At 37.2% G+C, this 23,823-nt stretch overlaps 1 protein-coding gene across 1 annotated transcript in view; it reads right to left on the bottom strand.

The window, feature by feature from the left end:
• Positions 1–23,823, bottom strand: part of MCF2L2 (MCF.2 cell line derived transforming sequence-like 2) — a gene marked incomplete at its 5' end in the record, with an annotated part of 239,213 nt that overhangs the window by 181,575 nt on the left and 33,815 nt on the right. The window contains one exon of the mRNA XM_082624318.1: positions 22,093–22,207. Within this exon, the coding sequence (XP_082480444.1) occupies positions 22,093–22,207 (115 nt within the window). The remainder of the gene's footprint in view (positions 1–22,092; positions 22,208–23,823) is intronic.

Below are 23,823 nucleotides of genomic sequence, written 5' to 3'. Positions count from 1 at the left end.
GATTACTCTACCCAGCAAGGATCTCATTCAGATTTGATGGAGAAATTAAAACGTTTACAGACAAGCAAAAGCTGAGAGAGTTCAGCACCACCAAACCAGCTTTACAACAAATGCTAAAGGAACGTCTCTAGGCAAGAAACACAACAGAAGTAAAAGACCTACAATAACGAACCCAAAACAATTAAGAAAATGGGAATAGGAACATACATATCGATAATTACCTTAAATGTAAATGGACTAAATGCTCCCACCAAAAGATACAGATTGGCTGAATGGATACAAAAACAAGACCCATATATATGCTGTCTACAAGAGACCCACTTCAGACCTAGAGACACATACAGACTGAAAGTAAGGGGATGGAAAAAGATATTCCATGCAAATGAAAATCAAAAGAAAGCTGGAGTAGCAATTCTCATGTCAGACAAAATAGACTTTAAAATAAAGACTACTAGAAGAGACAAAGAAAGACACTACCTAATGATCAAGGGATCAATCCAAGAAGAAGATATAACAATTGTAAATATTTATGCACCAAACATAGGAGCACCTCAATACATAAGGCAAATACTAACAGCCATAAAAGGAGAAATCGACAGTAACACAATCATAGTAGGGGACTTTAACACCCCACTTTCACCAATGGACAGATCATCCAAAATGAAAATAAATAAGGAAACACAAGCTTTAAATGATACATTAAACAAGATGGACTTAATTGATATTTATAGGACATTCCATCCAAAAACAACAGAATACACATTTTTCTCAAGTGCTCATGGAACATTCTCCAGGATAGATCATATCTTGGGTCACAAATCAAGCCTTGGTAAATTTAAGAAAATTGAAATTGTATCAAGTATCTTTTCCGACCACAATGCTATGAGACTAGATATCAATTACAGGAAAAGAGCTGTAAAAAATACAAACACATGGAGACTAAACAATACACTACTTAATAACGAAGTGATCACTGAAGAAATCAAAGAGGAAATTAAAAAATACCTAGAAACAAATGACAATGGAGACACGACGACCCAAAACCTATGGGATGCAGCAAAAGCAGTTCTAAGAGGGAAGTTTATAGCAATACAATCCCACCTTAAGAAACAGGAAACATCTCGAATAAACAACCTAACCTTGCACCTAAAGCAATTAGAGAAAGAAGAACAAAAACATCCCAAAGTTAGCAGAAGGAAAGAAATCATAAAAATCAGATCAGAAATAAATGAAAAAGAAATGAAGGAAACGATAGCAAAGATCAATAAAACTAAAAGCTGGTTCTTTGAGAAGATAAACAAAATTGATAAACCATTAGCCAGACTCATCAAGAAAAAAAGGGAGAAGACTCAAATCAATAGAATTAGAAATGAAAAAGGAGAAGTAACAACTGACACTGCAGAAATACAAAAGATCATGAGAGATTACTATAAGCAACTCTATGCCAATAAAATGGACAACCTGGAAGAAATGGACAAATTCTTAGAAATGCACAACCTGCCGAGACTGAACCAGGAAGAAATAGAAAATATGAACAGACCAATCACAAGCACTGAAATTGAAACTGTGATAAAAAATCTTCCAACAAACAAAAGCCCAGGACCAGATGGCTTCACAGGAGAATTCTATCAAGCATTTAGAGAAGAGCTAACACCTATCCTTCTGAAACTCTTCCAAAATATAGCAGAGGGAGGAACACTCCCAAACTCATTCTACGAGGCCACCATCACCTTGATACCAAAACCAGACAAGGATGTCACAAAGAAAGAAAACTACAGGCCAATATCACTGATGAACATAGATGCAAAAATCCTCAACAAAATACTAGCAAACAGAATCCAACAGCACATTAAAAGGATCATACACCATGATCAAGTGGGGTTTATTCCAGGAATGCAAGGATTCTTCAATATACGCAAATCAATCAACGTGATACACCATATTAACAAATTGAAGGAGAAAAACCATATGATCATCTCAATAGATGCAGAGAAAGCTTTCGACAAAATTCAACACCCATTTATGATAAAAACCCTGCAGAAAGTAGGCATAGAGGGAACTTTCCTCAACATAATAAAGGCCATATATGACAAACCCACAGCCAGCATCGTCCTCAATGGTGAAAAACTGAAACCATTTCCACTAAGGTCAGGAACAAGACAAGGTTGCCCACTCTCACCACTCTTATTCAACCTAGTTTTGGAAGTTTTAGCCACAGCAATCAGAGAAGAAAAGGAAATAAAAGGAATCCAAATTGGAAAAGAAGAAGTAAAGCTGTCACTGTGTGCAGATGACATGATACTATACATAGAGAATCCTAAAGATGCTACCAGAAAACTACTAGAGCTAATCAATGAATTTGGTAAAGTTGCAGGATACAAAATTAATGCACAGAAATCTCTGACATTCCTATATACTAATGATGAAAAATCTGAAAGTGAAATCAAGGAAACACTCCCATTTACCATTGCAACAAAAAGAATAAAATATCTAGGAATAAACCTTCCTAAGGAGACAAAAGACCTGTATGCAGAAAATTATAAGACACTGATGAAAGAATTTAAAGATGATACAAATAGATGGAGAGATGTACCATGTTCTTGGATTGGAAGAATCAACATTGTGAAAATGACTCTACTACCCAAAGCAATCTACAGAGTCAATGCAATCCCTATCAAACTACCACTGGCATTTTTCACAGAACTAGAACAAAAAATTTCACAATTTGTATGGAAACACAAAAGACCCCGAATAGCCAAAGCAATCTTGAGAACGAAAAATGGAGCTGGAGGAATCAGGCTCCCTGACTTCAGACTATACTACAAAGCTACAGTAATCAAGACAGTATGGTACTGGCACAAAAACAGAAAGATAGATCAATGGAACAGGATAGAAAGCCCAGAGATAAACCCACACACATATGGTCACCTTATCTTTGATAAAGGAGGCAGGAATGTACAGTGGAGAAAGGACAGTCTCTTCAATAAGTGGTGCTGGGAAAACTGGATAGGGACATGTAAAAGTATGAGATTAGATCACTCCCTAACACCATACACAAAAATAAGCTCAAAATGGATTAAAGACCTAAATGTAAGGCCAGACACTATCAAACTCTCAGAGGAAAACATAGGCAGAACACTCTATGACATAAATCACAGCAAGATCCTTTTTGACCCACCTCCTAGAGAAATGGAAATAAAGACAAAAATAAACACATGGGACCTAATGAAACTTAAAAGCTTTTGCACAGCAAAGGAAACCATAAACAAGACCAAAAGACAACCCTCAGAATGGGAGAAAATATTTGCAAATGAAGCAACTGAGAAAGGATTAATCTCCAAAATTTATAAGCAGCTCATGCAGCTCAATAACAAAAAAACAAACAACCCAATCCAAAAATGGGCAGAAGACCTAAATAGACATTTCTCCAAAGAAGATATACAGACTGCCAACAAACACATGAAAGGATGCTCAACATCTTTACTCATTAAAGAAATGCAAATCAAAACTACAATGAGATATCATCTCACACCAGTCAGAATGGCCATCATCAAAAAATCTAGAAACAATAAATGCTGGAGAGGGTGTGGAAAAAAGGGAACACTCTTGCACTGCTGGTGGGAATGTGAATTGGTACAGCCGCTATGGAGAACGGTATGGAGGTTCCTTAAAAAACTACAAATAGAACTACCATATGACCCAGCAATCCCACTACTAGGCATATACCCTGAGAAAACCATAATTCAAAAAGAGACATGTACCAAAATGTTCATAGCAGCCCTATTTACAATAGCCCGGAGCTGGAAACAACCTAAGTGTCCATCATCAGATGAATGGATAAAGAAGATGTGGCACATATATACAATGGAATATTACTCAGCCATAAAAAGAAATGAAATTGAGCTATTTGTAATGAGGTGGATAGACCTAGAGTCTGTCATACAGAGTGAAGTAAGTCAGAAAGAGAAAGACAAATACTGTATGCTAACACATATATATGGAATTTAAGGAAAAAAAATGTCATGAAGAACATAGGGGTAAGACAGGAATAAAGACACAGACCTACTAGAGAATGGACTTGAGGATATGGGGAGGGAGAAGGGTAAGCTGTGACAAAGTGAAAGAGCGGCATGGACATATATACACTACCAAACGTAAGGTAGATAGCTAGTGGGAAGCAGCCGCATAGCACAGGGAGATCAGCTCGGTGCTTTGTGACCGCCTGGAGGGGTGGGATAGGGAGGATGGGAGGGAGACGCAAAAGGGAGGGGATATGGAAACATATGTATATGTATAACTGATTAAATTTGTTATAAAGCAAAAAAATAAAAAAATTAAAAAAAAAAAAAAAGTTTTTTAAGTCCAGCAATAAAAGAAACTATATTTAGCTATACTAACAAAAGATGGTGTTCTTGAACTAGGAATCTTATAAACCACCCCAAACCACCAAACCTGTTTACTAATTGCAAAGATGCAAGCAGTATTCATCTATATAAGTCTACTATAAAGGGGAAAAAAAGAGAATAAGAATCAAAACTTTTTAACCTCAAGAGAATGAGGAGACAAACTGCAAATTTTTTTTTAAAGAAAATATTTACAAGACATATTGGATAAAGAACCATTATCCAAAATACAAAGAATTTTTAAAATTTAACAATAAGAAAACAAATCACCCAATTAAAAACTGGGCAAAAACCCAAAACAGATACCTCACAAAAGAATATATACAGGTGTGCTGACACATATATATGGAATTTAAGAAAAAAAATGTCATGAAGAACATGGGGGTAAGACAGGAATAAAGACACAGATCTACTAGAGAATGGACTTGAGGATATGGGGAGGGGGAAGGGTAAGCTGTGACAAAGCGAAAGAGAGGCATGGACATATATACACTACCAAACGTAAGGTAGATAGCTAGTGGGAAGCAGCTGCATAGCACAGGGAGATCAACTCGGTGCTTTGTGACCGCCTGGAGGGGTGGGATAGGGAGGGCGGGAGGGAGACGCAAAAGGGAGGGGATATGGGAACATATGTATATGTATAACTGATTAAATTTGTTAAATAAAAAAATTTTTTAAAAAAGAATATATACAGGTGGAAAATAAGCATATGAAAAGATGTTTAACAGCATATGTCATTAGGAAATCGCAAGTTAAAACTACAATGATATTCCACTGTACATCTATTAGAATGACCAAAATCCTAAGTACTGACAATATCAAATTTTGGCAAGGATGTGGAGGAACAGGAACTCTCATTTATTGCTGGTGGGTATTCAAAGTGGTACAGTCACTTTGAAATACAGTCTGACAGTTTCTTACAAAACTAAATATACTCATACCATGTAATCCAACAAGTGTATTCCTTGGTATTTACCTAAATAAGTTGAAAACTTATGTCCACACAAAACCTCACATATGGATGTTTACTGCAGCTTTATTCATAATTGTCAAAACTTGGAAGCAACCAAGATTTCTTTCAGTAGGTGAAAGGATAAACTGTAGTACATCCAGACAGTGAAACATTATTCAGTAATAAAAAGAAATGAGTTGTCAAGTCATGAAAAGACATGGAAGAAACTTAAATGCATATTACTAAGTGAAAGAAGTCAGTCTTAAAAGGCTATATACTGTATGATTACAACTACATAACATTGTGCACACTGTGAAACTATGGAGACAGTAAAAATCAGTGGTTGCTAGGGGTTGGGGGGTGGGAGCATGGGATGGATGAACAGGTGGAGCACAGAGGATTTTTAGGGCAGTGAAACTATTCTGTATGACACTATAATGGTGGATACATGTCAACATACATTTGTCCAAACCCAAAGTATGTAGAACACCAAGACTGAACCCTAATATACATTATGGACTCTGGGGGTTAATGATGTGTCAATGTAGGTTCATCAGTGGTAACAAATGTACCACTCTGGTGCTGGATGTTAATGGGGAGGTTGGGTGTGGTGGGGGGCAGGGAGTATATGGGAAATATCTGAAATTTCCACTCAATTTTGCTGTAAACTTAAAAAAAGTCTATTAAAAAACTTTTTAGATAATGAAAATTCCTGCAAAAAATTAGTCATTAAGCAGACAAAAGCTGTAACAGCTCTCCAAACTGAATTACATGTCTATAAACAATCATGTAGGGGATGGGGCACAGGTGACACTTTAAATAAGAAACTCAGAAACCAAGAACAGAAATAGGACTTTTCTAATATGTAAAGAAAAGAAGAAATAAAGTCAGAAAACTTTTCTGATTGAAGTCAGAAAAATAAAAGTAGAAGCAAAATCATATGAGAAATGGAGTCTAAGTAACAAGATGCCAAGCAATAACATATGTGAACAAAAGTTTAATAAGGGACAGTAAATAGCATAAAGAAAACAAACAAGTGAATGAAAATGAAAAAAAAAAGGAAACAATAACAAAGGTCAGAAAGAAAGTGGTGGAAACAGAAGCCAGACTGAAAAAGAACCAACATGTTTGTAACTGGAGTCCATAAAGACTAAAAGTAAAACAAAGGAACAGAAATAATACCTACAAGTATAATACAAGAAAACTTTCCAAAAACAATAAATGACCTGATTCTACATAAACCTGAAAAGGACTAGCAGGCACCTGGGAAAACTGATCTGAAACAATCAACTCTGAGACATATCCTAGTAAAACTGTTAGGCTTTAATGATAAAGTAAAAATTCTAAGCACCTCTAGGAAAAAGATCAAATAATTTACCAGGAGAAGAGAAACAGACAGGCACCATACTTTTCTAAAGTAGTATACAAATCATGGAGAGAATAGAACAACATTCTACAAAAATTCATGAACAAAATGTGTGAACCAAGAATTTTTTATCCTGACAAGCTGGCTTTCAAGTATTAAGGCAATAGAAAAACAGTTATAAACATGTAAAAAAACCTCAGGGAATTCTGTATCTATAAGCCCCTTTTGAAGAATCTAGTAAGATTGTCCTTCATCCAATTAAGAGATAACTTGGGGAAACTGCAGCAAAGGGATTAATTTAACATATTTAATGGTAAGTCTAATACTAACCATGGTAGGAAAATAAGATATAGAAATAATCCAAGTTTAAAGATAGAAGGAAAAAGGAGAAGAGGAGAGAAAAGAATAAGTTCATTGATTGTTATATAAGCAACAGGTGGGAATCAATGGATATTACTGAAAACTAAAAAACCAGATAGTAAATTGTTATATTTTAGAAAAGGGACTAAGGGCATTAAAAAGGCATAAATATAAGGACAAAATCACAAATCTTTCTAAATATCAAAAGAAGTTAAAAAATTAAAAAGGAAAGAAAACATATCATGTAGAGAAATACAGTAAATATAACATAATACATCTAGTAGTTATAACATGAAATATATGTTGTTATTTTATGGGGGTGGGACAAATTGGAAGATTGGGATTGACATATATACACTACTAGGTATAGAATAGATAACTAATGAAAACATACTGTTTAGCACAGGTAACCCTACTCAATGATCTGTGGTGACCTAAATGGGAAGGAAATCTAAAAAAGCATGGATATATGTATACATTTAACTGATTCACTTTGCTGTAGAGCAGAAACTAACACAGCATTGTAAAGAAACTATACTCCCATAAAAATTAATTAAAAAAAGAAAAAAATAATGACGAAATTGAGATCAAATATATCCGTCATATCAATAAATATGAACAGGCTTAATGCACTTAATATAAGAAAAAGATTTTCAATTTGACTTACAAAGTAAAAACCGACTATATACTGTATCCAAGAAAAAGATCTAGAACAAAGTAATTCAGAAAGGCTAAAGATAAAGGAATTGGCAAAAGTGTACTAGGCAAATGGAAACAATAGCAAGGGATTTCAGTCTTGGTATCAAAGTAGAATTTAAGCCATAAAGCATTAAACATCACAAGAAACACTTTTTAATGCTAAAAGTCACAATTCACAATGGAGATATAACAGTCATAAATATCTATGCTCCAAATACCCTAATAACCAGTTTTTTAAAGCAGAAACTACAGGAGATACAAGGAAACAGACAGAAATACATTTTACATAGGAGATTTCAATACACCACTTTCAGTACAAGACAGAATAGACAACATGTCAATAAGGTTATAGACCTAAAACATAATCAAAAAGGAAGAGCTAATTGAAATGTATTAGACTTATCTCCTGATAATACAGGATTCACCTTCTTTTCAAGCACACATGGAACATCCACAAAAATTAGTCATGATATAGGGCTACAAAGAAAACACCTGAAAATTTAAAAACCTTCTATTAAACAACTCTTCAGTCAGGGGGAAATATAAAATATAATTAGAGAATTGCTAAAATACAGTGATAACAAAAATATTGGGGGTTGGCCAAAAAGTTCGTTTGGGTTTTTCTGTAGGATCTTACAGCAAAACCCAAACGAACGTTTTGGCCAATGCAAAATTACGTATCAGAATTTATGGGCTACATTCAAAGCAGCGATCAAGAAAATTCATAACACTCAAAAAATGAGAAAAGGGCTTCCCTGGTGGCGCAGTGGTTGACAGTCTGCCTGCCAATGCAGGGGAGGCGGGTTCGTGCCCCGGTCCAGGAGGATCCCACATGCCGCGGAGCGGCTGGGCCCGTGAGCCATGGCCGCTGAGCCTGTGCGTCCGGAGCCTGTGCTCCGCAACGGGAGAGGCCACAGCAGTGAGAGGCCGGTGTACCGCAAAAAAAAAAAAAATAGAGAAAAAATTTTCAACTCAAAAAATGAGAGAAAAAAAAAAGCAACCCAAAAGAAAGCACAACGAAGAAGATATTAAGGAGAAAGGCAGAGTGAATAAGGTAGAAAAGAGAAAAGCTAATAGATCTAATTAAAAAATCAGAATCCCATTGTTAATATTTTTATTTTTTATTTATTTATTTATATCTAATAGGATTTTTTATTGTAGAAGACATTGCTAACAGCCTACCCAATCACCATTGCCATTTCTCCATCCTTTTCAGAATCTCATTTTTTTAAATAGATCTTTATTGGAGTATGATTGCTTCACAATACTGTGTTAGTCTCTGTCATACAACAAAAGGAATCAGCCATATGCACACATACATCCCCACATCCCCTCCCCACCGAGCCTCCCTCTCACCCTCCCCATCCTACCTCTCTAGGTCATCGCAAAGCACTAAGCTGATCTCCCTGTGCTATGCTGCTGCTTCCCACTAGCTAACTATTTTACATTCGGTAGTGTATATATGTCGATGCTACTCTTACTTCGCCCCAGCCTCCCCCTCCCCCATCCCCCGGGTCCTCAAGTCCATTCTCTATGTCTACCTCTTTATTCCTGCCCTGCAAGTAGGTTCATCAGTACCATTTTTTTTTTTAGATTCCATATATATGCTTTATTATACAGCATTTGTTTTTCTCTTTCTGACTTACTTCACTCTGTATGACAGACTCTAGGTCCATCCACCTCACTACAAATAACTCAATTTCCTTTCTTTTTATGGCTGAGTAATATTCCATGGTATATATGTGCCACATCTTCTTTATCCATTTATCTGTCGATAGACATTTAAGTTGGCTCCATGTCCTGGCTATTGTAAATAGTGCTGCAATGAACATTGCAGTACATGTCTCTTTTTGAATTATGGTTTTCTCAGGGTATATGCCCAGTAGTGGAATTGCTGGGTCATATGGTAGTTCTATTTTTAGTTTTTTAAGGAACTTCCATACTGTTCTCTATAGTGGCTGTATCAATTTACATTCCCACCAACAGTGCAGGAGGGTTCCTTTTTCACCACACCCTTTCCAGCATTTATTTTTTCTAGATTTTTTGATAATGGCCATTCCGACTGGTGTGAGATGATACCTCACTGTAGTTTTCATTTGCATTTCTCTAATAATTAGTGATGTTGAGCATCTTTTTATGTGCCTCTTGGCCATCTGTATGTCTTCTTTGGTGAAATGTCTATTAAGGACTTCTGCCCATTTTTTAATTGAATTGTTTGTTTTTTGAAATTGAGCTCCATGAGCTGTTTGTATATTTTGGAGATTAACCCTTTGTCTGTTGTTTCATTTGCAAATATTTTCTCCCATTCTGAGGGCTGTCTTTTGTCTTGATTATGGTTTCCTTTGCTGTGCAAAAGCTTTGAAGTTTAATTAGGTCCCATTTGTTTATTTTTGGTTTTATTTCCATTACTCTAGGAGGTGGGTCAAAAAAGATCTTGCTGTGGTTTATGTCAAAGAGTGTTTTTCCTATGTTTTCAGAATTCCATTTTTTAAATTAACAAAATAAATAAGCCACCAACTCACTTAATCAAGGGGGGGGGAGGGGAAGGACAAAGCACAGATAAACAAACTAAGAAATAGCAAAGGGAAAATAACCACTGAAACACAAGAAAATTTGTTTTAGGAAAATTACTTTGCATACCTCTATGCAAAGAAACTTAAAAACCAAGAAAAAAATAGGTAATTTTCTAGGAAAATACAGTTTACCAAAACTGATCTCATTAGAAATGTAAAGCTTAAACAGACCAATGTCCATAGAGGAAATAAAGTTATCAAGGCCCAGATTCACAGGGGAATTTCACAGGGGAATTCAAATCATCAAGGACTGTATAAAGTCTCAATGCCACAAAAATAGTTTCCAAGCCTAAAAACTGAAAGAAAACTTCAAAATGCTATTTATGAAGCAAGTATGACAACGATACCTAAACCTAATTCAGTACCAGATAAAATTACCAGTTAATGGATATGATGGTAGAGCTATCCCATTTACAATAGCAACAAACATAAAATATTTAGGAATAAGCTTAACAATAAACATACAAAACTATGTCAGGAAAATTTTAAACACTCCTAAAAGACACAGAAGTAGATTTTAACACATGGAAAGACTTTTCTTGTTCTTGATAGGATGATTTTAACACCATATATATGTCAATTTTTCCTGAGTAAATTTATAAATTTAACAGTCTCAATGAAAAGACCAACAAGTTTTCTTTTTCTTTTCTTTTTTTTTAAATGGAGATAGACATAGAAAGAAAGCAAGAAAGAATAGTAGGAAAACATGAAAAAAGTAAGTAAAGCTTAAGGACCTGGTAGGAGAGGGGGAATTAATCCTAGAAGATATTATACATATTTAACTCCTCGTAATTAAAATAGTATATTACTCACTTATGAATATGCAGACCAATTAGCTCTCAAATTACTGAAGTGAAGATGAGCTTTTAAAATTAATGGTGTTAGGATAACTGAATAGCCATTTGGGAAAAGATAAACTTAGATCTATACTTCATACCACACACAGAAATAAACACCAACTGTATCAGGGCTAACTGTAAAAAGTGAAATCATACTGTATTACAAGAAAGCTTGGGTGAATTCCTCTATAACCCAGGTATACGAAAGTTTTCTGACAATGACTCAAAATCCAGATGCAATAAAAGAAACATTAATATATTTGATGACACAAAAATTTCACATGGCAAAAAATATCCTAAGCAGAGTTAAAGGACAAATGAAAAACTGAGAGAAAATATATGGAACATACATCACAGATAAAGGGCTAATATCCCTAATCCATAAAGAATTCTCAAAAGTGACAGGAAAATAAAGATAGAAAACTCAATGGGAAAAAAGAGCAAAGACATGAACAGACAATTTATATATATATATATATGTGTGTGTGTGTGTGTGTGTGTGTGTGTTGTATATGATATATACCATATATACACATATTAAAATATAAAGTGATAGATGAAAAATACAAAAGAAAGTTAAAGACACAGAAGAGAGATTCAGAAGATGCAATGTCTCTCTAATTTGAGTTCCAGAAGCAGAAAACAGAGTTGTAAGAAAGAAATAAGCAAAGAAATGACAGAAAAAAAAATTCTCAGCCTAAGAGAGACTTGAATCTTCTGTTCAAAGGCCCAGCAGAATGAAAGAAAAGTTTGAAATTTCAAACCTGCAAAACATAAAGAAAAAACCCCAAAAGCTTCCTATGGGGAGAAAGAAGCAGCTTACCTATGAAGACTCAGATCCTTGTTACAAGGATCAACCTTTTATCAGTAACACTGAATGCCAGAAATCAATGGATGAATGTTATTTTACATAAATTCCATACTCAGACAGACTGTCAGTCAAGTGTGAGGTCAAAGTGAGCCATTTTCTGACATTCAAGATCTTGTAAGATTCACTTACCATACACCCTTTCTAAAAAAGAAATAATTTGAAAGTTTTTTTAATGAAAATGAAATCCCAAAAAGAAATAATGACCTTCCCAGAGACAGAATAAAAAGCAATCCCAGGTTGACAGCCTGTAGCAGGTGGTTTGTTTACACAGCAACCACCTTGAATTATAAGAGTAGCTCAGAGAGGCTCAAAAGAATTTGTCTAATGTATGCATTAGACAAATTCTATGATAAAGAATCCATAAGATATTAATAATGCAATAGATATATGCCATTCTATAAACAAGAGGAAAAAAAAGAAAGGCAATTAGAAATGCTAGGGGAAAAGGTATATAAAAAGTCATTGTCTGAGTATGAAATGAATTAAATTGTGGCATGATTTTGAGCAACCCATGGAGTATGAGAAAAGAGAACCTATTTTACCTTAACATTTATAGCATTCTCCTTTGAGTGACACAGGTTTAATGACTTAGGATTACATCTCTCACTCTAGACGTCCAATTATATTACATATATAAATGCATTCTACTGATTTCTATCATTTAGGATCAACCTATAATCAAAGAAAAAACATTTATAGTAAGATGTATAATACATTATAAATCTTAGTAATGGAAAGAAATTGGAATATAGGTAGAAGAACTTGAAGGATGAGAGTAAAGAAAGATGTAAATGCACAGTAGTAAATCAACAAGTAAAACTGGCCCTCCATATATGCAGGTTCCGCATCTGTGGATACAGAGGGCCGACTGTACTGTGCAATTTTGTATAAAGGATTTGAGCATAGGCAAATTTGGGTATCCTCAAGGGTCTTGGAACCAATCCCCTGTTTATACCAAGGGATGACCATACTGTCTACTATTTATTTTATTTTATTATTTATACTATTTACTTATTTACTAATTATTACATGACTTTTTACTATTTATTACTTACTATTTTAAGGAAGCCTGAAAATGATAGGGAAGGAGGATTCATAGTTAGTCCACAATATTAAATATTAAAGGACTCTAGGGATTTTTTTTTTTTTTTTGCGGTACGCAGGCCTCTCACTGTTGTGGCCTCTCCCGTTGCGGAGCACAGGCTCCGGACACGCAGGCTCAGCGGCCATGGTTCATGGGCCCAGCTGCTCTGCGGCATGTGGGATCTTCCTGGACCAGGGCACGAACCCATGTCCCCTGCATCGGCAGGCTGCGCCACCAGGGAAGCCACTGACTAAATAACCTTTACAACTTAAGTGGGACGATAAACATTGCATTAAATTTTTTTAAATTAATTTATTTTATTTTATTTATTTTTGGCTGCATTGGGTCTTCGTTGCTGCATATGGGCTTTTCTCTGGTTGCGGCGAGCAAGGGCTACTCTTCGTTGCGGTGCAAAGGCTTCTCACTGCAGTGGCTTCTCTTGTTGTGGAGCACAGGCTCTAGGTGCACGGGTTTCAGTAGTTGTGGCACACAGGCTCAGTAGTTGTGGCTCACAGGCTCTAGAGTGCAGGCTCAGTAGTTGTGGCGCATGGGTTTAGTTGTTCCACAGCATGTGGGATCTTCCTGGACCAGGGCTCGAACCCATGTCCCCTGCATTGGCAGGCAGATTCTTAACCACTGTGTCACCAGGGAAGCCCAACTGCATTAAATTTAGTAATAATGTGCACTAAGTATTATCAGTCAGAATATTCTAGCTTAAAAGTCATCATACTTTTTCTGTAAAGAAGCAGAGTAAATATTTTAGGCTTTGCAGGCCATATGGTCTCTGCCTCAATTACTGAACTCTGCTGTAATAGCTCAACAGCAGAGCTACAACACTGAATCACTTTGTTGTACACCAGGAACTAACTCAACATTGTAAATCAAGTATACTTCGATATAAAAAATAAAATAAAATAAAAATCTTTTCTCCACATCCTCACCAATACTTGTTATTTTTTTGTATTTTTGATAATAGCCATTTTGACAGGTGTGAGGTGATATCTCATTGTGGTTTTGATTTGCATTTCCCCAATGAGTAGTGATGTTGAGCACCTTTTCATGTGCCTGTTGGCCAACTGCTTATCTTCCCTGGAAAAATATCTATTCAGATCCTCTGCCCATTTTTTAACTAGGTTGTTTGTTTTTTAATGTTGAAATACATGAATTTTTTGTATATTTTGGAGAATTAACCCCTTATCAGATATATCATTTGCAAATATCTTCTTCCATTCAGTAGGCGGCCTTTTTGTTTTATTGACAGTTTCCTTTACTGTGCAAAAGCTTTTTAGTTTGATGTAGTCCCAGTTGTTTATTTTTGCTTTTGTTTTCCTTGTCTGTGGAGACATATCCAAAAAAATCTACAAAGACTATGTCAAAGAGCATACAGTCTATGTTTTCTTCTAGGAGATTTATGGTTTTAGGTCTTACATATAAGTCTTTAATCCATTTTGAATTTATGTTGTGCATGTGTGTGAGAGAGTAGTCTAGCTTGATTCTTTTGCATATAGCTATCCAGTTTTCCCAACACCACTTGTTCAAGAAGCTGTCTTTTCTCCATTCTATATTCTTGGCTGTTTGTCATAAATTAATTGCCCATATGACTGTGGGTTCGTTTCTGGGCTCTCTATTCCATTCCATTGATGTATGTATCTGTTTTTGTGCCAGTGCCATACTGTTTTGATTACTGTAGCTTTGTAGTATAGTTTGAAATCAGGGAGTGTGATCCTCCAGCTTTTTCTTCTTTCTTAAGATTGTTTTGGCTATTCGGGATCTGTTGTGTTTCCATACCAATTTTAGAACTATTTGGTCTAAACAAAATTGATGAACCTTTAGCCAGAGTCATCAAGAAAAAAAGAGATGGTCTAAATTAATAAAATCAGAAATGAAAAAGAAGTTACAACAGATACTACAGAAATACAAATTATCATAAGAGATTACTATAAACAATTATATGCCAATAAAATGGACAACCTAGAAGAAATGGACAAATTCCTAGAACTGTACAGTCTTCCAAGACTGAACAATGAAGAATAGAAAGTATGAACAGATGAATTACCAGTAAAAAAACTGAATCAATAATAAGAAAAACTCCCAAAACAACAAAAGTCCAGGACCAGATCATTTCACAGGTGAATTCTACCAAACATTTAAAGAAGAGTTAACACCTATCCTTCTCAAACCATTCCAAAAAATTGCAGAGGAAGGAATACTTCCTAACTCATTCTATGAGGCCAGCATCACCCTGATACCAAAACCAGACAGAAATATCACCAAAAAAGAAAACTACAGGCTAATATCTCTGATGAACATAGATGCAAAAATCATCAACAAAATATTAGCAAACCAAATTCAACAACACACTAAAAGGATCATACACCATGATCAAGTGGGAATTACCCCATGGATGCAAGGATGAATCAATATCCAGAAATCAGTCAATGTACTACACCATGTTAACAAATTAAAGAAGGAAAATCATCTCAATAGATGCAGAAAAAGCTTTTGACAAAATTCAACATACATTTATGATTAAAAAAACTCTCAACAAAGTGGGTATAGAGGGAACACAATTCAACATAATAAAGCCCACAGCTAACTAAAAGTAGAGTTATCATATGATCCTGCAATCCCACTCCTGGGCATATATCCAGACAAAACTCTAATTCAAAAAGATACATTCACCCCAATGTTCATTATAGCACTATTTACAACAGCCAAGACATGGAACCAACCTAAATTTCCATCAACAGATGAATGAATAAAGAAGATGTGGTGTGTATATATATATATATATATATATATATATATATATATATATATATATGAATGAATATTACTCAGCCATGAAAAAGAATGAAATAATGCCATTTGTAGCTACATGGATGGACTTAGAGATTATCATACTAAGTGATGTAAGTCAGACAGAGAAAGGCAAATATCATATGATATCACTTATATGTGGAATCTAAAAAAATGATACAAATGAACTCATTTACGAAACAGGAATAGACCCACAGACATAGAAAACAAACTTATGGTTACCAAAGGGGAAGTGGGGGAGGGATAAATTAGGAGTTTGGGATTAACATGTACACACTACTATATACAAAATAGATAAACAACAAGGGCTTACTGTATAGCACAGAGAACTATACTCAATATTTTGTAGTAACCTATGAGGGAAAAGAATCTGAAAAAGAATAGATAAATATATGTATAACTGAATCACTTTGCTGAACACCTGAAACTAACACAACACTGTAAATCAACTACACTTCAATTAAAAATAAATATAAAAAAATAAATAAAGCCACAGCTAACATCATACTCAATGGTAAAAAGCTGAAGGCATTTCCTTCTAAGATCAGGAACAAGATAAGGATGCCCACTCTTGCCACTTTTATTCAACATAATATTGGAAGTCCTGGCCCCAGCAATCAAACAAGAAAAAAAAATTAAAGGAATCAAAATTGGAAAGGAAAAAGTAAAACTCTCACTGTTTGCAGATGACATGATACTATACACAGAAAATCTAAAGATGCCACCAGAAAACTACTAGGGCTCATCGATGAATTCAGTAAAGTTGCAGGATACAAAATTAATATACAGAAATCTGTCGCATTTCTATACACTAACACAAACTATCAGAAATAGAAATTAAGATAACAATCCCATTTACAATTGCATCAAAAAGAATAAAACACCTAGGAATAAATCTAACTAAGGAGGTAAAAGGCCTGTACTCAGAAAACTATTGATATGACACTGATGAAAGAAATTGAAGATGACACAAACAAATGGAAATATATACCATGTTCATGGATTAGAAGAATTAGTATTGTTAAAATGACCATACTACCCAAGGCAATCTACAGATTCAGTACAATCCCTATCAAAATACCAATGGCATTTTTCACAGAACTAGAGCAATTATCTTGTTTGTAATTGATAATACCACTGAGTAAGGACAAATTCCAGATATTTACAATCATTAGCACTGTTAAATTCAAGCAAGAGGCTGTGTTTTGAATGTCTAAAGAAACCTGAATTATCAGAAAAGGGAAAGTGAGCTCCTCTCTGTACAGGATAGATGGCACAAAGGCAGGATACAGCATGGGTATTCTAAAACAATAACTTAAACAAATGAACAAAGAAAAGCTGTTATATACACACTAGGTCATTCTACTGGGGAGAAACAATGTCAGACACCCTGGCTCTTACATAGCAAAGACCAGGAATCTGGCATATTAAATTTTTTTCTGGCTTCTAATATAGTCCATTCAAATTCTCCTGGTATATAAGACTTACTTGCCATTGTCACCATTTATTCATAATAAATCCATGGGATGCTCTCTAATTTTGAGCCTCAGTTGGGTGCCTAAGGTCAGGTCTCCGAAGGTATCCTTCCTGAGAGCTGTGAAGCAAATCCATACACCCTGGGCAAGACAGCAGCCCAATAAGACTCCCTACTCTGAACCTCTATCCTTAGAAGTCAAATGAATGATTCCATTTTCCTGATTTGGGGGAGCAATTCCATAGCCAGTCCAGGAAATAACACATCTTATCCTAACTACTCAATCAAAGCAGCACCTTTCCTATTAATACTATTCAAAGCCACTTAAAAACAGGGGCTTTTCCACTGTCTTCATAATAGTAAAAGGCCCAGATCAAACTCACTTCTCTGGCGAGGCTGGTTTCTAAAGCTGCTGGGTTGCTATAATCCCATTCAGTCTTTCAATACAAAGGAGCAAGTCTCATTATAATTCACAGGCCAAATAATAACACTGTCCTCCTTCCCTCTCTTCCTAAAGTAGAAATGCCCGACAGCATTCTACCAGACAGTGTATTGTAAAAGAGGTACAACTCTTCTCAAAGACTATTCATCAGGCTTTATGGGAGGAAAAGGGACATGGAAGAATTCTTCAAACTTAAATAGGCCTCTGGACAGATTCATTATAGAAAAGGACCTTCAGAAATAGTAAATAATCATAAAATTCACAGTTATGAAATATAGTTCTTGTTACCATCTAATAAAAGTACTTTCTCCAATCCCTCTCAGGTAATGAACTCAGAGCTATGAGTAAAACAAAGAAACTAAATAGAGGAATAGGGTAATAAAAATGCATGCTTAGTTATACAAATATTGATTTTTTGAAAAACAACTGTGATTTAAAAATAGTTGACCATCTCTGTGACTCAGAATATTTCACTAATGCCTTTTCAAGCCACTCAGCTACAATCTGTAGCCACTGGAGACAGCTTTCAAATGAGACCTCAACTCCATGTGCCCATACATGTAAAAGCAAAAAGATGTGACTGTGAACACAATTCCTAAAGCTGAGGATCATCATTAGTTCCTCACTCTCCCTCTTCCCTCACAACCACCAGTCCTCAGTGCCTGTCCTTCCTGTCCATCCCCTTCTGTCCAGCCCTCCTGCCATCATGCAGCTCACTCCCTCTTCACTTTGCACCTATCCCGGGGCAGAAGCCCTTAATTGGTCTCCCTGCCCCCTTTCCCCCACTACCTGTGATCCATCCTGCACACCACCACCAAATTCATCTGGTTGCCATTTTCCTCCTCAGAACCTCCAATGGCCTGGTCCTGCTCACTGTGCGTAAACTCCTTAACTTGGTGGAAAATGCCTTGCCCAGTCTGTTCCCCACTGTCTATCCAGGTCTCATTTCTCACTACTATCTGAAAAGGATTTTCACTCTGCTCTGGGCAACCTGGATAGTCTGTAATTCCCCAAACAAGCTCTATTTAAAACTTCAAAATCCAGCAGTGGAGTGGGGGTTGGAAATAGAAGCCAAGTCATTTGCTCCAGACACAGCTGGGGAGTGTAGAATCTGGATTTCAATCCAGTTTGGCCTGTGTCCAAAGCTCTTAAACACCATCCCATTCTCTCTCTCTCTGAAATGTCCCTCTCCGATCTACCTGTGGAAATCTTATCCATCCTTTAAGCCCACTTCATTCTTGAAGCTTTCCTTGTTTTTTCCTGTCTGAAGTGACTTTTCTCTCTTCTGAGCTCCTATAGCACTTTCTTTGCATATTTCACAAAATATCATGACAACAGAGTCCTGTGATGAATCTCTTGAGATCCAAGATATTGTCTTATGGTCTTTTTGGTCTTTTATGGCACCTAACCTAGCTCCCTACACACTGATGGCACTCAGCAAAGATCTTATAAAAAATGAGCTACTGTGGGAAGCCTTACTGCACTCACCCAACCCAGCCACAATGAGAGATCCTTGTTCATTTCGCGCATCGAGCTTTCCTTTCCCTGCGCTGAGTATCCTGCCATTCTCCTCTTCTAGTGTGTCAATTCTTCCTTGTTGTTGTAGGTCATTCCACCTGCCTATAAAACATTGTGCAATCTGGGAAAAGCTCTGGTGCCTGGTAACCACTGTAACATTTAGGAAGATGCAAATTGTGATGAATAGGAATCATAAAAAGAACAGGAGTGGTTTCATTCTTTGGAAACTGAAGTGGAAACTGGGAAGCAAAGTTCAGGTCAAATTCTCCTTTCAGACCTTCTTACCCTTGTCTCTGTTTTATGTTGAAAGTAACAAGGGGTGGGGCAGTGAGCAAGTAGGAGCAAATGCCGGGAAGAGGAAAGAGGAATAACTGGTCAGACAGCTACTCTCTCTCAAGAGACAAACTGCATTCTAGGAAAGGAAAATACTCCCTAGTTCACAAGAAATTATACAAGAAGCATAGAGCAGAAAAGGGAAAACAGGCCTGAACAGTAGTCTCTTGATTTTTCTTATCTTTTTTGCCTGTGAGATAGGGTTTCTACCCCTCGATGCTTCTCTCTACACTGGGTCACATGGCACTCAATGTCCAGTCCTCAGCATGACTCAGAAAAGGCTGCAAGGACAAGATGAAAATGACACTTTTCATTTAGCACATGACTGCATCCAGGGATTCAGTAAAATTAGAGAGTAAGTTTAAAACAAATATAATGAGAATGGGGAGAAGGCACTTCTACCCATTACCCACCTCCCTGCTCACCTTCTTCCTTGCTGCTCCTCACAGAAGGATAGGTCAATGTTTTGGGAGGCAATTGAGCCAAAGAGGGAGACCAAGTTCAACTCCCTATAACCCTGGGAGGAAAAGGCAGGAGTGAGGAGTGGGGTTCCCCTCTATCTGGCAGTGTCCCGCTTCTCACCCTATAACAAATACGCTTTGATTGAGATGAATTATATCAGAACTGGAAATTCCACCAACATCACTTCTTGAGAACCTACTATGTGCTGGGCTAGGAATAAAAAAAAGAAAAGAAGGGGGAAAAAAAAGCATTGGCCCCTACTCTTCACTAGTTCACAGTCTAATGGAAGAAGCAGAAATAATTTCCATATACTGTGGCATTATACAAGGGGTACACTCAGGGTTCTGTGGAAATAAAGAGTCTGGGAGAGCAGAACTGGGGTCAGGGCAAGTTTCCTTGAAGAAATGAGATCAGACTAAGGGCTGATGATTGTGCAGGAATTAGCCAGGCCTAGAAGGGTGGCAAAGGCGTTCCTGTAGACAGAACCATGTAAGCAAAACCCAGAAATATACAGCATCCTTCCCTCAAACCAACAAAGCCCAAATCCTCTCGTGTCTGCATAATGCATACAATATTCCAGGATCAGAGGCAGAGAACAGGGGAAATGGTGAAATGTAAGTACTGAATTTTGAAGAAGTACATTAAAAATAAATCCATAGGGCTTCCCTGGTGGCGCAGTGGTTGAGAGCCTGCCTGCCGATGCAGGGGACACGGGTTCGTGCCCCGGTCCGGGAAGATCCCACATGCCGCGGAGCGGCTGGGCCCGTGAGCCATGGCCGTTGAGCCTGCGCATCCAGAGCCTGTGCTCCGCAACGGGAGAGGCCACAACAGCGCGAGGCCCACGTACCGCAAAAAATAAATAAATAAATAAATAAAATCCATAGCTTTCTCTGAAGAAGAAGTAAGAAGGGTAAAAAAAACAAAAACAAAAAAACCAAAAAAGAGTAGGTTTGGTTAAAGCAAACTAATCAACTTCCTAATCTCTGCAGGTGGGATCAGACTCCAGGTGGCCTTTCAATCACAGAGCTGGTGTTTACCTCTAAATCATATGAGGCAGATGGAAAGCAAGCAAAACAGCACATCCCTGGCTGTTGTGTAGACTCCTAACCACAAAGCAGTTAAGTAACAGACAGTATCCTAAGCAATACAGACCCATGGAGGGTAGGGCCTTTCCTGGCCAAGTCTGCTTTCTGGGAGAACTGGGTTTGGACTCCACGCCCAGCTCCATCTATGTCTATAAAATGTTTGTCACCAATATGAACTCTGTACCACATTCCATCCCTTGGAGATCTGGCTATTTATTGACTTAAGTGGCATAAATATGTGAGACCTGGGCCAGAGAGGTGGAAGTAGCAGATGCCCAAAAACATCTCTGTTTTGGTCTCAGCTTTAGGCACAGTTTTTGTTCCTGGACTTTTAGTTTCCTTGCTCTGTGACTTAGTTTCTCCATCTGACAATGACAACTATAAAATCTACCCCTGAATTCCTTATTTGAGGGAGATAAATAACTCTTAACATGGCTTGACCTCCCTGAGCAGCGGCCAGGTGTCTGAGACGACAGGCCCCAGGAAGCCAGAATCACCTTAATCTAGAGCAATGAACCTGAAGGAACAAGAGCAGCATTAGCGATTCAATCAATTTTACATTCACTCAACAATGTTTATTAAGTACTGCGTATGTGCACACCATAATCAAAACCGATACTCGTGTAACTTTGTTTTCTAGTCTCTTTCCACATCCCTTGTCTGTGACTGATGGATAAGCAAAACTCGCTAAGTTATATGCCAGTGTGAGCTCTGCTCAGGGAAGATTCCATCTCACCCCAGCCCTTCCACATGGGAAATTCAGGACAAAGCCAGTGACAAGGAAGGCAGCAGAGCACTGTGTTCAGCTCACCTGGGGACGCTGGTGAGGTAGGTCATGACATTCAGAAAGTCCTCATCTGGGATGTGTTTAAACCCCACAAACTCTGGAAAAGTGATGATGGGGGCACCATCTTTCCCTCGGCCTCCTGCAACAAAAACAGGTGGTCAAGATGTTAGCAAAATGTTTCACATCACACCTCTGCAGGTAAGGGACTTCAATTAACATCGAGATGTGCATCGGCCACTCCCTTTTCTGTCTATATTATTTCAGAGCAGAATGAGGGAAGGTTGACACTGAACTATTTCAAACAAGTCTCTCTCCTTCATGCTTACTCAGGGGTGTTGTGAGAATTCAATTTTTGAATCCTTTGAAGATAGTTACTGTATAAAAGATAACACTGATTTAAATATTTTTAGCATAGGTAGAATAGTAAATAATGCCAACACAGATACATAATATTGCTCTTTATTTTTGTAGTTAGTAAATATCAAAGGTGAAAGAGCATGGTGGTTAAGAGAGCTGGCTCTAGGGAGTTCCCTGGCGGTCCAGTGGTTGGGACTCTGCACTTCCACTGCAGGGGACAAAGGTTCACTCCCTGGTCAGGGAACTAAGATCCTGCATGCAGCACGGCGTGGCCAAAAAAAAAAGAGAGAGAGAGAGTTGGCTCTAAAATCAGACAGGCTTGTTCAAATTCTGCTTTACCACTTAATCTCTATGTGATTTTAAGCAAGACACTTAAATACAAGTTTCCTTATATATACATATGTATCTATGTCATAGGCATATTACCTGTACCTACCTCAAAAGGTACTGTGAGGATTAAGTGAGAACATATATGAAAAGCACTTTAGCAGAGTATTTATTATTATATAGGTGCTCAATAAATGGTAACCATTATTACAGTTATTATTCTTGCAAGGAGGCAATAATCAGCTGCCCTTCAGTAACTCTTACAAGGGAATATAAGACATCCCTGTGAGAAGAAAAGTGTAAAATTAATATTCAAATATTTAAGTCATTGGAGCAGAGGCCACCAGATTATATTAAACAGATGATATTTCTCAATCTCTTTGTCCCTAGACATACCCACATGACTATGTTCCAGCTCCATGGTTCCCAAACAGGGAACCACAGTGAACTCACAAAACCACCATGAATATTTTAAATCTGGGGGGAAAACAGCAATAATTGGCATGTGTCAGATGCCTTGCTTGCTACTCGCCTGAGGTAGTTTGGAATTTCAATATTAAACTGTGCGGTATTCTTTTGAATGGCATTGCATCTTTGGGAAGTTGGGGGTTTGGTGGCTGCTGGGATAAAAAGCAAGTGCAGGGCTTCCCTGGTGGCGCAGTGGTTGAGAGTCCGCCTGCCGATGCAGGGGACACGGGTTCGTGCCCCGGTCTGGGAAGATCCCACATGCCGCGGAGCGGTTAGGTCCGTGAGCCATGGCCTCTAAGTCTGCGCGTCTGGAGCCTGTGCTCTGCAACGGAGAGGCCACAACAGTGAGAGGCCCATGTCCCGCAGAAAAACAAAAAAAAAACAAAAAAAAACAAACAGCAAGTGCAGTATGAAAATCAATGTGGAACAGGAAATGCAGGTGGCGATGTCTAGACTGATTCCAAGGTTTGAGATAACTGTGGTTCTCTAAGAATGAAAGTTAAATATTACTTTTTCTTTCAACTGTGTGAATTTATTTTTTCAAACAGCTACTAAGTTGTCAGGACATATAGACTTAAGTTATTTTGACTGTTAGGCATTGCT

The sequence above is a fragment of the Mesoplodon mirus genome (assembly GCF_964341445.2).
Source record: "Mesoplodon mirus genome assembly, chromosome: 6".
NCBI lineage: Eukaryota > Metazoa > Chordata > Mammalia > Artiodactyla > Ziphiidae > Mesoplodon > Mesoplodon mirus.
This window is presented reverse-complemented; position numbering and strand designations above follow the sequence as displayed.